At 38.2% G+C, this 17,689-nt stretch overlaps 1 protein-coding gene across 1 annotated transcript; it reads right to left on the reverse strand.

The window, feature by feature from the left end:
• Positions 1–4,846: 4,846 nt before the first annotated feature.
• Positions 4,847–11,623, reverse strand: LOC118798936 (trafficking regulator of GLUT4 1-like). Its single transcript, XM_036558566.1, has 2 exons — positions 11,182–11,623; positions 4,847–5,174 (listed from the first exon to the last, which is right to left on the reverse strand). The coding sequence occupies exons 1-2, from the start codon at positions 11,533–11,535 to the stop codon at positions 5,040–5,042; spliced, it is 489 nt and encodes a 162-aa protein (XP_036414459.1). The 5' UTR covers positions 11,536–11,623; the 3' UTR covers positions 4,847–5,039.
• Positions 11,624–17,689: the final 6,066 nt, after the last annotated feature.

The following is a 17,689-nucleotide window of genomic DNA, read 5'->3' on the forward strand; positions in this document are numbered from 1 at the left end:
CTCAGCCGTATATGAAGGAGCATTAGAAATGGGACAGCCTAGTTGCGCCGTTGTGTTGCAATCGGCCTTCAAATGCAGCCGCTGAAGGATGCAGCCCCTGAATTGAGGCACAGCTAATGCGACCAGCAAGCTGCGTGGGCCAAGTGTTTCCCTCTTGTATTCTGTTTGCTGTGCCGAGTTTCCAATGAAGCTGCGTTATGGAACTCCACCTCTGAGTCTCTTCTGAGATAATAAATAATAATAAACAAAGAATCAAAACTGATAGCAATAAAGTATTCAGACACCACAAATGAACAACAGTACTTTGTTGCAAGGCCATTGTTGGCAGTTACAGCGTTGGGTTGTCTATAGTAAGAAATAATTAGCTGTACTGTGGTTCAGTTTTGGCCCATTCTTTTCGGCTAACCATCCTCAAGGTTATGAGGGTTACTCTCATGGACTTTTACAAAATCCTCCATAAATGTTTAATAGGATTCAAATCAGAGGACTGGCCAGGCCATGCAAGCACATTCAGTCTTTTTTAGAAACCAGTATTGAGTTATTTCAATTATGTTTGGGGTCATTGTCATGTTGAAACATCCATCTTGTCCCCAGATTCAATTTCTTGGTCAATAAAATTAAATTACCCTCTAATATCTTCCAGTTCATTGCACCATTCATGTTTCCTTTGATGGCGTGTAAAGCCCCAGTACCATTTGCAGAGAAGCAGCCCCATATCATGATGCCCCCACCTTCTGCACCACTGTGGGTATGGTGCTCTTGGGACGGTATGCGAAACCCTTTTTTCCGCAAGCATGATGAGCTGAATTAAGAGGTCTATTATTGTTTTTCTGACCAGAGCACATTGTCCTGTAATGTATCAGCAAAGACGTTTTACATTGGGTGTAGATACGGAAATGATTGCATTGCAGTTAATTGCTTATTGTTCTCTGTTGTCCCTTCTGTTTTCAGGTCATCGTGCAGCTCTTTCAGAAGGACTGCTGGCTTCTCTCTTCACTGTCATAAAGTACTGAGCAGGTACAATTTTCCTGATGTAACTGTACCCTCAAAAGTACAACAATGATTATAAGGTTTAGTTGTTACCTTAAATAAGTTTTTTTTTGTCCCAGGGAAAAGTCACATAAAAAGCCTGGAGACGAGACCAGGTGTGCACAGGCCTGGTCATCCAACAGGTTTTATAGGTATGTGCCTAAGAGCCCAAGCCACTAGGGGGCCCCTGCGAGCAATTCTGAGAAAATTCAAGCAGCTGTTTTGACTTGTGGTGGAAACTTTACTACTGGCATAGTAGTAAAAATAAACGAATACATCTTATCCTAACAGCAAGCAACAGCTTCCATCATAAGCAAATGCTTCCATTATAACCGCCATTAGTTGAGAGAGGCAGAGTGCGATGTGGTGAGATGTGACATGACGGCTGCCGCATTTCTGTTTTTGATGCGTTAAGTTGCTCTGTCGTTCCACTTTAAAATGAATGAGGAGAAGGTCTTCCCAGAGCCGGTTTATGAGGAGCCTGGCCACTTCCTATTTCCCCCGTTATATCAAAAACAGGACTGCAAAACAGCAGAGGACGCCCGCGAGCGAGTCCTTAATGAATGGGAGTAAATGGAGCTCAACGGCTAAAAATGAAAAGTTAAAATAGTTTCTAATCACTGAACCAGAACTTTCCTTTAATTTTAGAAAGTAGAAGAATGTATTTAACTAAAAAAGCAAGGAGAACTCACCTGTATGTTTCCTTTTTCCTTTTTTTCTACAGCAAACAGGTTTTGGGCAGCATGACGCTAACATTACTGCTACTGAGTGCTGATTGGTTGGCGAGCGGAGCAGCTCATTGGCTATTGTGCTCTCTGACATCATTAATGTACATGTGCCATTTTAAATTCCTATGACTCGAGTTTAAAAGCTCTTAAAAATATACCAGTGTTAAAATGTTTTATGCTGTTCTGTAGTCAGGATTTGAAAGTATTCTTTCACATTAAAAATGTTTCAGTATTTATAAACTATGATTTTGCTCAAATGCTCAAATTTTGGACTTGCTCGGGAGCGCCCTCTAGTGTTTGAGAAACCCAGAAGACATTACAGAGCGGTAATTCTTCTCTCTACAAGTTCTCTGGTCTTCCATGGATCTCTTTGAGCCTTCCAGTAAAGAATTTGGAGAGAAACAGTCACAGTGCTGGATGTTAGAGTTGTTTGTTTTGTGATAGCCAATTAGCTAAGTAGACTTGGCAGATGAAAGTTTACATAACCAAGCTGCCCACCAGCAGGGTGGGAAAACTGGAAACACATGGATAGTCCTTTACTTCTTTGGCACAAAGAACATGACATCTTAAGCAATCTATAAGGTTGACTCCTCTGACCACAGCACAATTTTTCACAGAACTATTTGCTAATGCATTTGTTGGCTCACCACACATCTGCTCATAAAGGAGTGGGTTTTTCCAGGAATGCTTCTATTTTACTCAAGCATTGCATCACCTCTTTTAGAATGTTTAATAACGTTTCTACTCTTAAATTGTCTCTATCACAGCTTTTTGGAGCACATTGCAGGCATCAATTTTAATATGAGCATATATTAACAAAAAATCAATGAAGTTGGTCAAGTAAAGCATTAATTTTCTTGTCTTTGTACTGTTTTCAGTTAATTACAGGTCAAAGTGGTTTTGTAAATTGCTACTTTCTGTTTTTATTTACATTTTGCCTACTGTCTTGACTCTCTTTGGAATTGGGTTAATTTAATGACTGCAGCACTGAGTTGCAACAGGTTTGTGTAAGTTTATACTTAAGTTTGGGCAGTTAGGTCTTCACTAAGTCCTTAGTTACACTAGTTTTAAACTATCCTTTTTCTAAATTTGGTTGCATCCCAAAACCTGCTGCCATGGAAACGTGACGGCAGTTGGCTCTGACTTTTTCAATGGAAAAACAGCCTAGAAGAGAATGATGTGTACATGTTAAACTGAATAAGACTAATTATCTACACCCAATATCTGTTTATCTTTAATATTTCCATGAGAAAACCAAATATACAGCTTTTTAAACTATGGTTTCTGGCTGAGCAACACACCAGCAGCCCTAGTTTAGATGCTCGGGCAGCTGCTGAGTCTCACTGAGCTGGAGCTGTTGGTATTCAGCTTCATGTTCAGAGTTAAAACCAGGGAGACAGAACTTACGTAGAGGTGGTACAACCGGCCACAGGTGCAATTTGCAGTATTAACCCTCTAGGGTTCACAAATGCATCCATGCATCCAGTTTGTAGGTATGTTTCTCTGTCTCTTTGCAATAATACAGCACAGAAATACAGTTCAAACATTTCCTGAATCTGTAGAGTCGCCCTTTCTATTCCATCTTATCATGAGATTGTATGTGTCACACAGAGTTATTAGGCTGCGAAGAGGGGTTGAGAAACACATCATCTGCCACTCACTGTGTGTAACTGGTAGATACAAGTGTCCATTTACATTGCGAAATTGACCACTCAAGTGTTCACCAAGGACTGACCCTTCATGCCGACAACCCTTTATTGCAAAGAGTTTACAGTCGCTGAAGTTGCTGCAGTGGTTTTGGAAAGTGGCAATGAAGATAACAGAGCATTTTGATATGAAACATATGAGTATCATGTTATATGCAGATGAATTTATGAGGAAAAAGAAAATGAGAAAATGCTCTTAATTTGTAGAACTTGATATATTTTTGTTTTTAAAATCTTTTTTTTCTTTAAACACCTTTTTTCAATCGCAGTTTTAATTTGTTTCGTTTTTTTAAAACATACTTGTTTTTACCCTCACTATATATAGAACTGTGAACACTCAAGCTGCACATAACGGAAGGCTGCCCTGATCAGGAACTTGCTAAATTCTGCTGAAACAGATGTATTGCTGGAGGACTCAAAATAAGTTAGGAGATTTTATCCTTAATGATTTTTGAGTGCAGCAAAATTTTAAAAACATATTCAAAATAAAAACAAGCTAACCCTACAAGAACCTGAGAAATGAGTTCATGCCATGATACTGCTGTAATGTCTTACTAACTGCTTGCTCTACTGTCTCTCTAAGCAGACTCCAGCTAGTTCAGAACATGTTCCCCAGGAAAAGAAGGTCTCAGAGCATATTAATCTGGTTTACATCGGCTTCTTATTACATTTCACTTGCTTTATTACACTTAAAGCAAGACAATAGACTAGCTCCGGCATATCTGGATGATGTCTTGAAGCTCATTTAAACCACTTTGCTCAGCTGAGGCATGCTTACTGCAAGCTCTTAGAACCAATTACAGCTCAGCTAGTGAAAGATCCTGTTCTTATATACACCCCAAGTCCTCGCAGTTCTCGTCTGTGCTCTGGGTTCACGGCCCGCCTCGTAGCTCTCATCGCAGCCCAGGGGACAGGCACCTGGAACAGGTAGATTTCTGAACATTGAACAGTGTAATGTGGTGTTCCACATGGCTCTGTCTTAGGGCTATTACTGTTCTCCTTTTATTTATAGTTCTTATAGTCCTTAGACCACTTTGCTCAGCTGAGGTAGGCTTACTGAAAACTCTTAGAACCAAATACAGCTCAGCTGGTGAAAGATCCTTTTCTTATATAGCTCCCAAATTGTTTTCCAGAGAACATTAGGAATGCAAAACTTTATATTTCCACCAAAAAAGGCTGTGCCACAAGATGAATCACATTTTTCCTACTATGGTCTAAACAATATAGCTTACAAATTGCCCAAAATTAAAAAATTCTATGTTCATACATCTAGGTTGTGTGGCAGGTACTGTGTGCACGATGACATTACTATGAGATTGCTCAAGATTTGCTTTATTTAGTTATACAGCCCAAGAAAAAAACAACACTAGTTACAATAAGGCTTTATTTAACATATATTTTTTTACATTTCACAAGAAATATGTTGCCAGCCATCACATATGCACAGTATAAAAACTTAATTATATTGCAAATATTCATCAAATGTTATTAATTCACTTAAATAACATCTGATTCATTTCAGAGCTGACATATTCAAAAAAAAGGAAAAAAGAAATTAATTTCATATATGCTGCATTCAGTATATCAGTCTTAGACAATTCACAACGAACACAACAATCCCAATCGCCACTGCAGCGCTGTTCAGCATGCAAGCTGTCTGCGAGTTTTTCTTGGCCCGTTGGTTGTCGCCTCTCAGGTTGGCATCTCGAGTCTGAGAGAATAGAAAGTGCAGAATGTCATATTTGGTGCGACAGCTTCTACACGGCATTTGCAGTGTGCTGTTAAGAAAATAAAGGGAGCTCGGTCCTCAGAGCGAAGAACAGCACAAACCTGTAGAACACTTTCACATTCACACACATCAAAATGCTACACAGGAAAAGTCAGACATACCATCAGTTTAGAGAAAATCTTAAAAATCAAGTCACCATTTTAAAACATATGAGTACAAAAATGTATGAATATGAACTTTTCCTCTGGTAAAACTTACTTAAGGTATACAATTGGACTATAAGAACATCTTTGCACCTTTTTTTCCTTATCAATGTTTTATTAAATTTTATATTATGCTTTACAACAAGGGTGTAGAAAGGTAAGGAGCAGAGGAAAGCAGGACTTTGACATACATTTTTGGGAATACACATCAATCAAAAATAATGCAAAGAATTCATAAACAACTAGAAAACTGATCAACATTACATAATTTAATTGGAAATGAAAGTTCTTGAATAGAGTCATATAAATTCTCCCAGTTTCTTATTGTTGGCTAGTTTGCCTTGTTAGGCTTAGCTGTAAGATATTCCATCCAAACTATATTTTGAAAACTAGATATCCAGAATTTCATAGCTGAAAGCTGTGGGGCAGGCCAAAGTTGCAAGATTGAAAACTTTAGGGTTGAGTCACCATTTAAAAGACATATATGTGGCGACAGTGGAATACTGACATCAAGTACTCTAGATAATACACCAATCAGGCATAACATTATGACCACTCCTTGTTTCTACGTTCATTGTCCATTTTATCAGCTCCCCTTACTATATAGGTGCACTTTGTAGTTCTACAGTTACAGACTGTAGTCCATCTGTTTCTCTACATACTTTGTTAGCCCCCTTTTACCCTGTTCTTCAGTGGTCAGGACTCCCATGGACCCTCACAGAGCAGGTACTATTTGGGTGGTGGATCATTCTCAGCACTGGAGTAACACTGATGTGGTGGTGGTGTGTTAGTGTGTGTTGCGCTGGTCTGAGTGGATCAGACACAGCAGTGCTGCTGGAGTTTTTAAACACCTCAATGTCACTGCTGGACTGAGAATAGTCCACCAAAACCAAAAATATCCAGCCAACAGCGTCTTGGGTGCCATCATCTTTAAAAACATATCTTGGAATATTTTATTATATAATATGTATGTTACTGAAAGCATTCGGTTTTTATAATACCTTGATTCAATAACTCACGAAATCCTGTTGGGTGACCAACTAAACCAGCACCATGTCATGTTGCTCAGCATGTGTAGTAAATATAGATGGAGAAGAAGTAAAGAAATGCTTTTCATAGGTATATTTCAGCAACATCTTAGACAAAAATAATGTTAAGGGTATGGAATGGTTATAGGAAGACAACAGATTGCTTAAAATATACATAATATGTGCTGATAATTTTAATTAGATTGACTGAAAATTCACAAACATGGACTAACTGCTAGGGTTGGGTCAATAGACGATTCCATTGTCCACCGCCGATGGCTGACAGACATCACCATGTAGAGCCAACATCATGTCGAGTATTTATAGTATCTTTGTAAGACTAATGCTACCACCCCTCTATGTCATCGTGCATTGCGATGTTTCCTTGTAGGAATCATCATATACCAGTTAGGTAGACATTTGCCAACCCTACTTTCTGTGTACATCACTACACAGACATATTTAAAGCAGAACCCACTTACTACTGTTGTGGTAATGCTAACTTCCACTATTGTCTCTGGGATTTATATTAGCACCAAGCTAGTGATCATGTACTTTCACTTTCCACTAGGTTTAACACTATTCTAGACATTCGGGCAATGTGTACTTTATTTTTTATGTTGTGGAATAACAGTGAATCCTAGATATTTAAGCCTAACTTACTGAAAGAGCATGCAAGAGCTTGTTAGCCAAGACCTTCATATTACTGCATGTTCACCCAGTTCAGGACTGTAACTGTAGGCACTGTACTGGTTCAAATTCTACGTCAGGTATGAGTTTTGTCATAACTGTTATACAAGTATGTCAAAAAGTAGCTCAGGTAACGCAACGTGCAAACAGTTCAAACCATGCTAACATTAACCACTTTACCTGGGTGGCTGAGTCAAGGGTTTTTAGTCACATTTCAAATAAAAATGAAAACGCAGCAGGCTCATGATCACTTTTTGCTGTCTAGTCCATTTAATGTAAAGTACACTTTGGTTTCGAGGGAGTGCACATAAAGTAACGACCAGTCTTTTAGGGTTAGCATTAGTCAAGTCAAGTCAAGTCAAAGATTATTTATTTAGTGCTTTTTACAACAGGTGTTGTCACAAAGCAGCTTTACAGAAAAACTGAAAAAAACATACATGCATGCACTAGATCCTGCTAGTGTGGGTTTCCTCCCTTTCAATGATGCACACAAAAGTAAGTGCAGTCAAAAATTCCTGTTTGTAATAAGTTTTTTATTAACAGATAAAATGAAATGCTTTTGTCATTATTGACAGGTGGAGGTGCTCTAGAATTTAGCAGATAAGCTTAGCTTCTGTTTGCCAAAACCTTAAAAATGGGTCATGTGCTTAACCCTTGATGTTTGTCTAGCCATGCCCTTGAGTGACTCTAAAAACTGTTTTTAGTTTATTTCGTACATCGCACTGAGGCATTTCATTTCAGTTTCGTGCTTTGGAATGTCCTGTGTGGAATGTCATTTGACACCTATGTTGTCATGCCCTTCATTCACCTGAGGTACAAAACAATGTTCAACCAAATGTCAAGTTTTTGTAAGGACGATCATTTACAGTAAGTGGGGCTGGAAAACTGGACAACCTTGAAAAACTGGCACACGTACCTGTAACATAGTGACACGGAATCACACAACAGTATCACCACCACAACTTCCTACTTCCTGTTTAATTTTGTTGAACCAAAATACTCATGATGGCCTAATCATTAATGAATATGTTGAGTTATCCAATAATAATAATAAGAACTGAACTCCAGGTTCTGATTCAGAAAAATCAAGTTTTTTTCTTAACGTGTTTATTTTAGAAGGGGGGGAGTATGATTGATTTAATCAGTGGGCAACTATATTGCCATCTAAAACAGGCCTTGTCTCTCAGCCTTGTCCACTGCAAGGCCCACCTGTTTACCACTAGAAAACAAGAAGGCCTGCAAGATAACAAAACTCAGTGTTTTTGCTTAAAATCGTCATTTTTTGGACATTTTCAACACAGTGATTTGTGGGCGTCTAGTCTTGTAATGTGTATCAGTGAACACAAAATATCAGCAGAATGTTGGTGCGAGTGGACAACTGAAAGGTTAAGGGCAAAAAAACTGAAGAAGCTGTTTTTGTGCACTGTTATTGTGGGGCTTGTATTAATGTTGTTAACTGTCTGAAAATATTTTCTTTCTTTTTTATTGTTAAGTCAATATTTTTTTCAGTAATTTTTATGTCAAAGTTCCATCACAGGCCCACTACAGACCACTGCCCCCATTCAGTATAGGTCCAAGGACCGCCAGAGGGTGCTTCGCGGCCCACTTGTCCTCGGCCCAGTGGTTAAGAGACCCTGATCTAAAACATCCTACAAGCCCAACTATAAGGAAAATGTGCTCAATATTTGGAGTGTTTTGTGCTTAGGTTTGTGTCTTTACTCAGTCAGTCCTCAGTTAACACTAGTTAGTCTAAAATCTTTTTACTAAATTAGCTTCCACCACTAAGTAAGTAATATCTTAGATATGAGCTAATGCTGCCTTTAAGCCCTCCTTGGAAATTCCTACTTATGCCTTATGAGGTCCTAAGTATGACATGTTCAAGTGGTTTTGGCCGACCCGCTGGAAATAAGGCTTATTTGTTTACTTTTGTTTTCCTCTCATCAATGAGAGTCTTCTTTAAATGCTTATGAGATGAACAATGTTTTTATCCAGTGAGAAGCATCACATAACATGCTTATATTTATATTTTCACATGTGGATGATTTTAGCTTACAGTGTTCATGTGTGTCTGCTGAATCACAACCAGCTACAATACTATCACTTCATTTTGTTGACACGCCCCCAACTCAGTAAATCGGAGCTTTTCATTAGTAAATATGACAATGTTGTGGCTTTCATATCATAAATCATCTCATAAATATGACACGTCAGACAAAAACACAGCTAAACGAATGTGTACAGAGTGGAAACGGCGAACACTTCTGCTTTAACACGATGATAACTAATTTAAAACCAATTAATATAAAACGGATAGTTCTGGTCCTAAAATCTGATTGGCTGAGCCGCGTTCGAAGCCGTTGTAAAAAACATGGCCGCCTCACGACAACTGAACTCTGGATTATGGCGCCACGGCACAAAAAACCTTCTGCTGTTAATGGATTTATCTTTGACTCGGAGCACCGAGTGATACTGATGGTGTAAGAACCCATTTTGTTTAAATTTAGGGGTTGAAACTATATTTTCTTTACTAGAACTAGGCTGGTCAGCTAGCTAACAGGCTAAAAGATAGCAAACATGCTAAACTACACTAACATGAATTAAAATTATTACAATATTCACGATATGATTCGCTGAAAAACGGCAATATAAAAGTCTAAATAATGTCACCTGAATTAATTACACGCTTCAAATGTCCGTGTTTCAGTCAGAAGTTGCGCCAAACTCAGGCTGAATCCCACACGGCTCCGTACCCCCTAGATAAAAAGCTAGTGTGCTGTGTAACATTTAAGCTCAGAAATTCTAGCTTCTGCTGTCAGTGCACTGCTTGTCGAGTATGAATGTGGATGAATCCCAAATGACCATTTTTAGCGATATTTTGCATTGTTGGGGTGCAGAAGTCAGCATTTACGTTCCTATGTAGTGCACTAGCTAAGTAGGGAGCAGGGAGCCGTTTGAGATTCAGCCCCAGCATGAGAGAAGTGGCGTCAGACGACTGGCAGGAGAAGTCTTATTGAACTGGAGCTACCATTTGGATTTTCATGTTTGGAGCTTAAAGTTTAAACCAGTGTCTTGATTAGGGCTTAAAATCAAACCACAGCACACAGAATATTAGCTTAACCAAAAAAGTGACGCGTAGCTGTTTCTAGTCTAATCATAGTTATGTTAGTACTGGTTTCACTATCACATCTGCAGTGGTGGAGGTGTAATATTTAGTAGACACTAAACTCAATATAAAAATACATCAACCTGAACTTGCGTTATAACTGGCTTACATTTAAATGTACCCTTGTGTGCAAAACTTTGAACACCCCTGGTCAAATGAGATGTTTTGTTGGACACTGGCCCTCCAGGACTAAAGTTGTGTGTGATCTTGTGATCTTAAAATAATAAAGTTGTTGTCTTGAGACAACAAATATCTTGTAATCCCAAGATAACCAGGTTGTTAACTTGAGATCACAAGATAATTTACCTGTTATCCCAAGATAACAATCCAGAAAATTAAAGCGACAGCTCATGGCCTCTCCGGACTTCCATAGTTATGGCATATTTAATATTTTAGGTGTTTTTATAGCCACTTTATTAAACTCGGCCAAAAAAAACAGAAATTGTGTACTAAAATGTGCAGAAAGGTACATATTTAAGTTTGTTCAGTTCAGTTCTGCTTTATTGCCATTTGTGTGTATGTAAAATACCTACTTTTGAATGTCTATAGAGGGTGTGTTAATTTATTTTCACTAAACAGGTCATTTGACCAGGGGTGTTCAAACTTTTGCTCATAGCCGTAAGAGCCTATTCGGAAGCCCTTGGTTGGCAGTTTCATAATTCAGAATCAGTACAACAAAGATCACCTACTAAAACAGTATTATGTTAGAAAACAAACTAAAACTAGGCCACAGAATTGAATTATGATTCACTTCTGAATTATGTAAGAAGAATAGTGAACATAATGAGTGAAGCGCTATGGAAAAAACATTTAAAACACTTTACCACCTTTTTGACCCTTTCTGATGAAATATCTGGTGGTCAGTGCAAATGCTATTCCACATATCCTGCATTATCCATACTTGCCTTTATAGAGAAGACCAGAGCAGCGATGCCCAGTGGTAAGCAGCAGCACAGCATGGTGAAGATGGAGTAACACAAGTAATCCTGCTCACGTTTGGCACCAGCGGTGACAAAGACTGTAGGCTGCACAGTGACAATTTGCTGGCCTACAAATAAAGGCTGGACGTGACCCTCATATTGCTGACCGTAAGGAGCTCCATAAGGCAGGTCTTGAGGGAAGACAGGCTGGTTGGGGTAGCCTGGAGGTGGATCGTAACCAGCCCTGCAGTCCTGGTATGGTGGAGGCTGATCCATGTATGGTTTCTCTCCTGGATTCCAGTCAGCAGGAGGGGCACTTGGTAGCTTTTTGGGGTCCATGTTAATTCCGCTCTTCAGTTTGGTTGTAAGTACCCTGTATATATTGACTTTGTTTCTCTGTGACAGAGACTGGTTGAATTCTTTTCTGATTCTGCTTAACATTCCTGGGGGTGTGGCTACTGGACGGGAGAGGCTGCAGCTACAAGAACACGCCCATTTTACTTGGTGCAAAATACTTGAAATGTCACCTGGTAAACATGAATGACCACCTTTCAGCAGCACCAAAGGGAAAGCAAGTGTCTCTAATCCATACAGTCCATATATATGGGAACTAAAATAAACCCCACAGACATACCTTATCTAAGCTGCTAATCCTCTTTGGTCGCAGGGGCTGTTGTGCCACAGTGCCACCCTAAAATAAAAAATAATTCACTCTTTTTGTGATGTCATAAAAAAAAACAATTTACACATACGCACCTATTTGGCCCATAGGAGTTTCAACTTATTTACTTTTGAGCACAAAATATTTAACAAAAAAAACATATATATATATATATATATATATATATATATATATATATATATATATATATAGTGTAGACGCTACTTAAGGAGGAAGAGGACATATCTGAGCAAGAAGGCAGTGTGAAATGCTGACCTTAGCTAGCATTAATTAGTAATACATTGACTGTGGTTATGATTGTTACATTTAAGATAAAAGCTTTTGCCAGTTTTCTATTTACCTCTAGATTTTAGAAAAAGTTATTGTGTATAAAGGTAATGCTGTGTGTGTGTGTGTGTGTGTCTGTGTGTGTGTGTGGAAGAGAATTAGAGTTTGGGGTGTTTCGGGTGGTCTGCATCACGTAACTCCTGGTCTAAAAAGAGGTCCCACTCCAGCCCTGGAAGGTGGTTGTATTTTCTACTTCTCACAATCCAAATAATCTCAAACTCATGGAAACACAGAAGAAAATGAGAAAGTTAATTCTGAGCAAAGCGATATGTCTGCTTTTTGTATATGTTCTGTATTGTAGTTAGCCAATCAAGCACTGTTGATACACAAGTTTTAGCTGTTTTAAGCTAAAAAACAGCTAGGCCCAAGCCTTAGAGTTATGCCTTGTCTTTGTGAATATTCAGCTTAGTTTTTGTTTGATATGTGCGTCTTGATCTTCTCAGCATTGTGCTTGGAGTTGTTATGTGGCACTGAAAAATGTACATAATAGCCATTCTGACTGGAAATTACATGAACTAAAGGGTGATGTCTGACTTTTACACAGTACTGTATGTGTTTTTAGTACATAAACCCAAAATGTTTCAGGTGGACCTTAGAATAGCAAGACTGTCTTACTTGTTTCTACCATCACTACATTGAAGTGTTATTTTTTGAAAAATGTTTGTAAAACACTTAAGTAATGATGATCTGCACAATAATGCAGATAACCACACAGTTTAGGATATGAGCCAAACAAAATGTTATTTCCTGCCAACAGACTGTCAAAAGAGAGTAGCACAGCAGGTTAAACAGCATTAAACTAAATGAAACCATGAGTTCCCACGGTACGTATTTTTCAGTCATTAATCTTTATTTTGCTGTTTAATTTCGGCTAACAGATCTCCCACTTGGAGATAATGGAACCTAACTTGAACTAAAACCTAAGATTTATTATTCAGTAACTACTGTGGTTTATTCAGTACCTATTTAAGTATTAAGAAAGTGAAAGTCACCCAGTGATCTTTAGAGTTAAAGGGGTTTAAAGAAGAAGTGAAACTAAGTGAAAAATTGTTTCAAATGTTGTTTACATATTTATGTCACTGTCAAAGTCTGTTGTATACAGTGTCGATGTATAACTGGCCACTTTATTAGAAACACCTACCTTGTACTTCCACTCACTGGCCACTTTATTTGAAACACTTACCTTGTACTTCCACTAACTAGCCACTTTATTAGAGACACCAACCTTGTCCTTCCTTCCACTGGCCACTTTATTAGAAACACTTACCTTGTACTCTCACTCACTGGCCACTTTGTTGGAAACACCTACTTTGTACTTTCACTAACTGGCCACTTTATTAGAAACACCTACCTTGTACCTCCACTCACTGGCCACTTTATTAGAAACACCTACCTTGTCCTACCTTCCACTGGCCACTTTATTAGAAACACCTATGGACCGATATATGCTATCTGGTTACAGGTCACAGTCAGAAAGGGAGGCTCTTCATCAAATACAGATCCATGTAGATTTAAAATCTTTATATAAATATTTATATAAATACTTCACGCAACGCTGCATATAGATGAATTCTGTAAGTTTGTCAGAGGTGCCCAGGCCAAGGTACATTTGCTAAGTTACATTTAAATTATTTGCATTTAGGGGCGGGGTTTAGTGAACAGAGTGCTATGATTGCTTGGCTTCAGTTTTAAAGTGCATCATATTCTTTAGTATATTTTACAATATCAACGTTTTTCTCACAGTTCAGAGTAACAATACGTTCCTTCTGAAAGAAGTGGAGAGAAAGAGGAGGATATTTTACTGTGTATCAGAGTGTAAGTAGAAGTTGTAAATATACTTTAATAACTTATATACACACATACAGTCCATCACTGTGCATTACAGAACGCAGTATATCGTGGAGATAGTTCTGGCTTTATACTGGAATATTTGATCAGAGAAGATCAGGGAGTTTTCTGTGTACTGTGTGTGTTGGTCACATACTGCACATGTCTAGCCATATATAGCGGCTGTTTCAAACAGAGTTATGGTCTGTAGTAGTGAACAAAAGAGGCCTGGAATTCTTGAACCGTCTAGTGATCAAATAACACCCTTTTCTCTGAGCTCTTCTGGCAGCTGACCAGAAGGCTTTCCTGGAAACCTACTAGCATGTTCAAGACACTGAGCCAGGCCTCGGAAACCTAAATGTTAAGAAAAGCCATACTGTCTTTTCAACAAAGGTCAAACCACCTGTTGTTGCAGCCATAACAATTTATGTCCATTTTACCATCTTGGCTGTAAATATGTCTCAGTATGTGCTGCTGCGCTAGTGTAGGCTAAAAAATACAATACAGGGTGATTCAAAAAGATTCATCTGATTTCAAAGCGCCATATTTTTACAACCGTGAGGCGCCTAGGAACCAATCACATACCAATTGAAAGAGGGGATTGTAGAGTTTCTGACTGTCACCGGTAGATGGCACTTGTACATAATAAATTTTATGCTCAATTAAATCATTTACAGTTTACTGCTTTGGTCTGTAATGACTCACAAGTGAAATAAATCATTTTGAAATCGGATGAATCTTTGTGAATTACCCTGTATAAACCAAAACACACAGACTTACAGCTTTAGCTCAGCTATAGCCGCTTTTCTCGCATCTCCAGCAGGAAACTTTTCCACAAAAGTAGAATAGTTTCTTGTAAAATGTCTCTCAATGTTCTGAATTCAGCTTCTCATTTGTGGCTTCTTGTTCAAATTCGAACGGAAAAAATCGAACAAGAAGCTGGCGAATGAGAAGCGACTTCAGCTTCATGACTTTTTAGTGTTTGACAGTTTCTTGTTGCAGATTAAATGTATCAGGAAACCAGCTGAGTGTTTATAAGCGCAAATAAATTCTTCCGTCTCTAAATTATCGGTGTTCATCTTAAATCTTTCTATCTGCCTTTTTGTTAGCTACTAGCTAGGCCAGATGTTGTCTGCGTTGCTATGGTGACCAGAAGTCTGTACACCAACCATCAGGGTTAAAGGGTGAATTAGCAGTTATAGGCTACATTAACTCCAGCTTTTATGATCATTTATTGTTAATACTGTGTTGAACGATCAGCAGAGCTTAATTTTACTGTAAAGGAGGATTATTTTATTTTTACCTAAATATTTAATACTGCTGTGGACCCACAACAGGACAGTAAAAAAGCCATATGTGGCTCTAGGGCCACATGTCACTGACCCCTAGGCTAAGCTTTCTAAGTAAGAGAAGAGTGCATTGGTCTCAATAATAAGAACATAATAATTGGATTAAAGGAATGGTTCTGTGAAAAATCAGATGTATGCGATATTCCACTTATTAACAGATGTGATCGATCAGTCAAGACATGTTTGTAATCCAAATTTGCTTCTTTAATTTTTAAATGGAGACATAAGGCTGATGTTGCCAACAGACTCTAGAAGTCAACAGTCATCCAAATCTTTTCCATAGATACACTCCCAAAACTTCTCTCAGCTTCCTCAAACTACATAGTTATTCATTAAGATTGACAATGTGTCAATGTGGTTTAGGACACAGTGGCCCTTATTCATTAAAGCTGGGTATCATAGAATCTGATCGTAAAATGAGCACAATCATTTGAAAAGCATGTAAATTTGAGCGTTTAACAGCTTGAAAATGACAAACTAACCAAAAATATTATCAGTATCATTTATACAGTGTTTAATTATGTTATTATAAGAAAATAATCACCATCTTTAATTGCTGTCTTAAAGAAATAAGATGTTATGTTTATTTCAAATTTTATTCTTTCCAACTTAATAAGTATAAAAGGCTACATCTTCCCCTACATCTTTCACAATTACTCTGTACAATCCATTGTCAGTGTGTGAGATGATTGCATCAGGTCAACAATGACGCTTCCTTTTTAACCTGTTAGACCACTGTTGAAGGACGTATGCGGGTGTGTACACATTGTCCTTGTTTGCAGATAGGGTGGAAAATAGAGACACAAAATGATGAACTCCTCACCTCTACAAGAGTAGATGCTGCACACGATTTCCATGTCTGGCAACGTTCAGTTTGACCCAAACCAAAAGCTGAGGCAGGCCTTTGGATTTCCCACTGGTCCAAAAGCATAGGTTATGTTTTATATCCCTTTTTTCCCCCATTCATAATGGAGTACAGTGGATTAGCCTGCAGTGTCAGGACACTGTCATTAAAGTATTAAGAATATTAAGTACAATGTTCGGTTTGTAATGTTTATAGTAATTTGTAATGTGAGATAATAACCCACTATTCATGACCCAACTCAACACATCAGGCCTGATTGTCTGATCTGATTTATGCACACTAGCCCTACCGTCTCTGTCCATACCTTCCTCTTAGATACGCCACTAAGGAGCTGTCAACTCAACTGCAAATGTTAAAACGCTCACTGATACTAAAGATATCATTGGATGCTCAGGATCAGTTTGGACAAGACACTTTGTGTGGTTGCCAACATCATTCGACAAAACACTTGATAAAAATGGTGCGTTTGATTAGCAAAACTTAGATTAAAAAGAAAATAAATGATCCAAAGTGGAAAATAAAAGCTACTGTCCACTAAATTGCGGAGGAAAAATCCAATAAGCCCACCTACATCTAAATAAAACATATTTCTCTTAAAGGATTTTGCATTTTTACTGATATCTTAACTTTTTAAGCTTTTAAAATTAGTAATTTCTGGATTGTTTATTTGAAAAATATTAGGTCTGTTTTAAAAGCACCTGTTGCCCACCTGAAGAAGCATTTTTAAACATGGACTAATATACATATACATGGACATAATCATTTAATCTGGGAACCACTGTTTCTGAAAATGTAAACATTTCATGCATTCAGGTGTTCTACCGGATTCAGATCCGATGACTGGAAAGGCTGACGTGGTGAATTCTGTGTTCAGGAAATGAATGAAACTTGTAGTGAGGAGAACTGAACACAGAACAGCATTAAAGACCTTTACACCGCTGTTATATTTTTTAGTGCTTTTGAACATTTATAGAAGTTTAAAACAGCACCTTGTGTACATTCATGACGTCAGTGATCACAAATAGACAATAAGCTGCTCTGCTCGCCAACCAGTTAGCACTCAGTAGCAGTAATGTTAGCGGTTATTACCCCGCATTAGCCAGCAGAGCATTTCTTTAGGGTGGTAATTCAAACTTTAAACAGTAAATAATCACCACAGAGGCGTGTTTTAGTGGGCTTCGTGCTCCTTTCAGACAGTGTGTCTCCGCGTGTTTGTCGGCTGAGCAACATCAACAATACAGTGGGAGACTAAAGGGCTGTTAAGGATTAACTGGAACTAAAAAGCATTTTCATCTGCCTACAAATATAACAGAAGTCGACCTGTTAGCAACTCAAAACACTCCAAACTGTACAAGTTACGAATTTGGAGTTAAATATGAAACTGAGCAAATCGAATTAGTCACTGCCCACCTGTTCTAATAAATCACTGCTTTCACCATTCCA

The sequence above is a fragment of the Colossoma macropomum genome, unplaced genomic scaffold (genome assembly GCF_904425465.1).
Source record: "Colossoma macropomum unplaced genomic scaffold, Colossoma_macropomum, whole genome shotgun sequence".
Classification (NCBI taxonomy): domain Eukaryota; kingdom Metazoa; phylum Chordata; class Actinopteri; order Characiformes; family Serrasalmidae; genus Colossoma; species Colossoma macropomum.

Coding starts and splice junctions, on each gene's coding strand:
- LOC118798936 (XM_036558566.1), bottom strand. CDS start 11,535: ATGGACCCCAAAAAGCTACCAAGTGCCCCTCCTGCTGACTGGAATCCA. Junction 5,175..11,181: donor CTCTGGTCTTCTCTATAAAG/GCAAGTATGGAT, acceptor CTATTCTCTCAG/ACTCGAGATGCCAACCTGAG.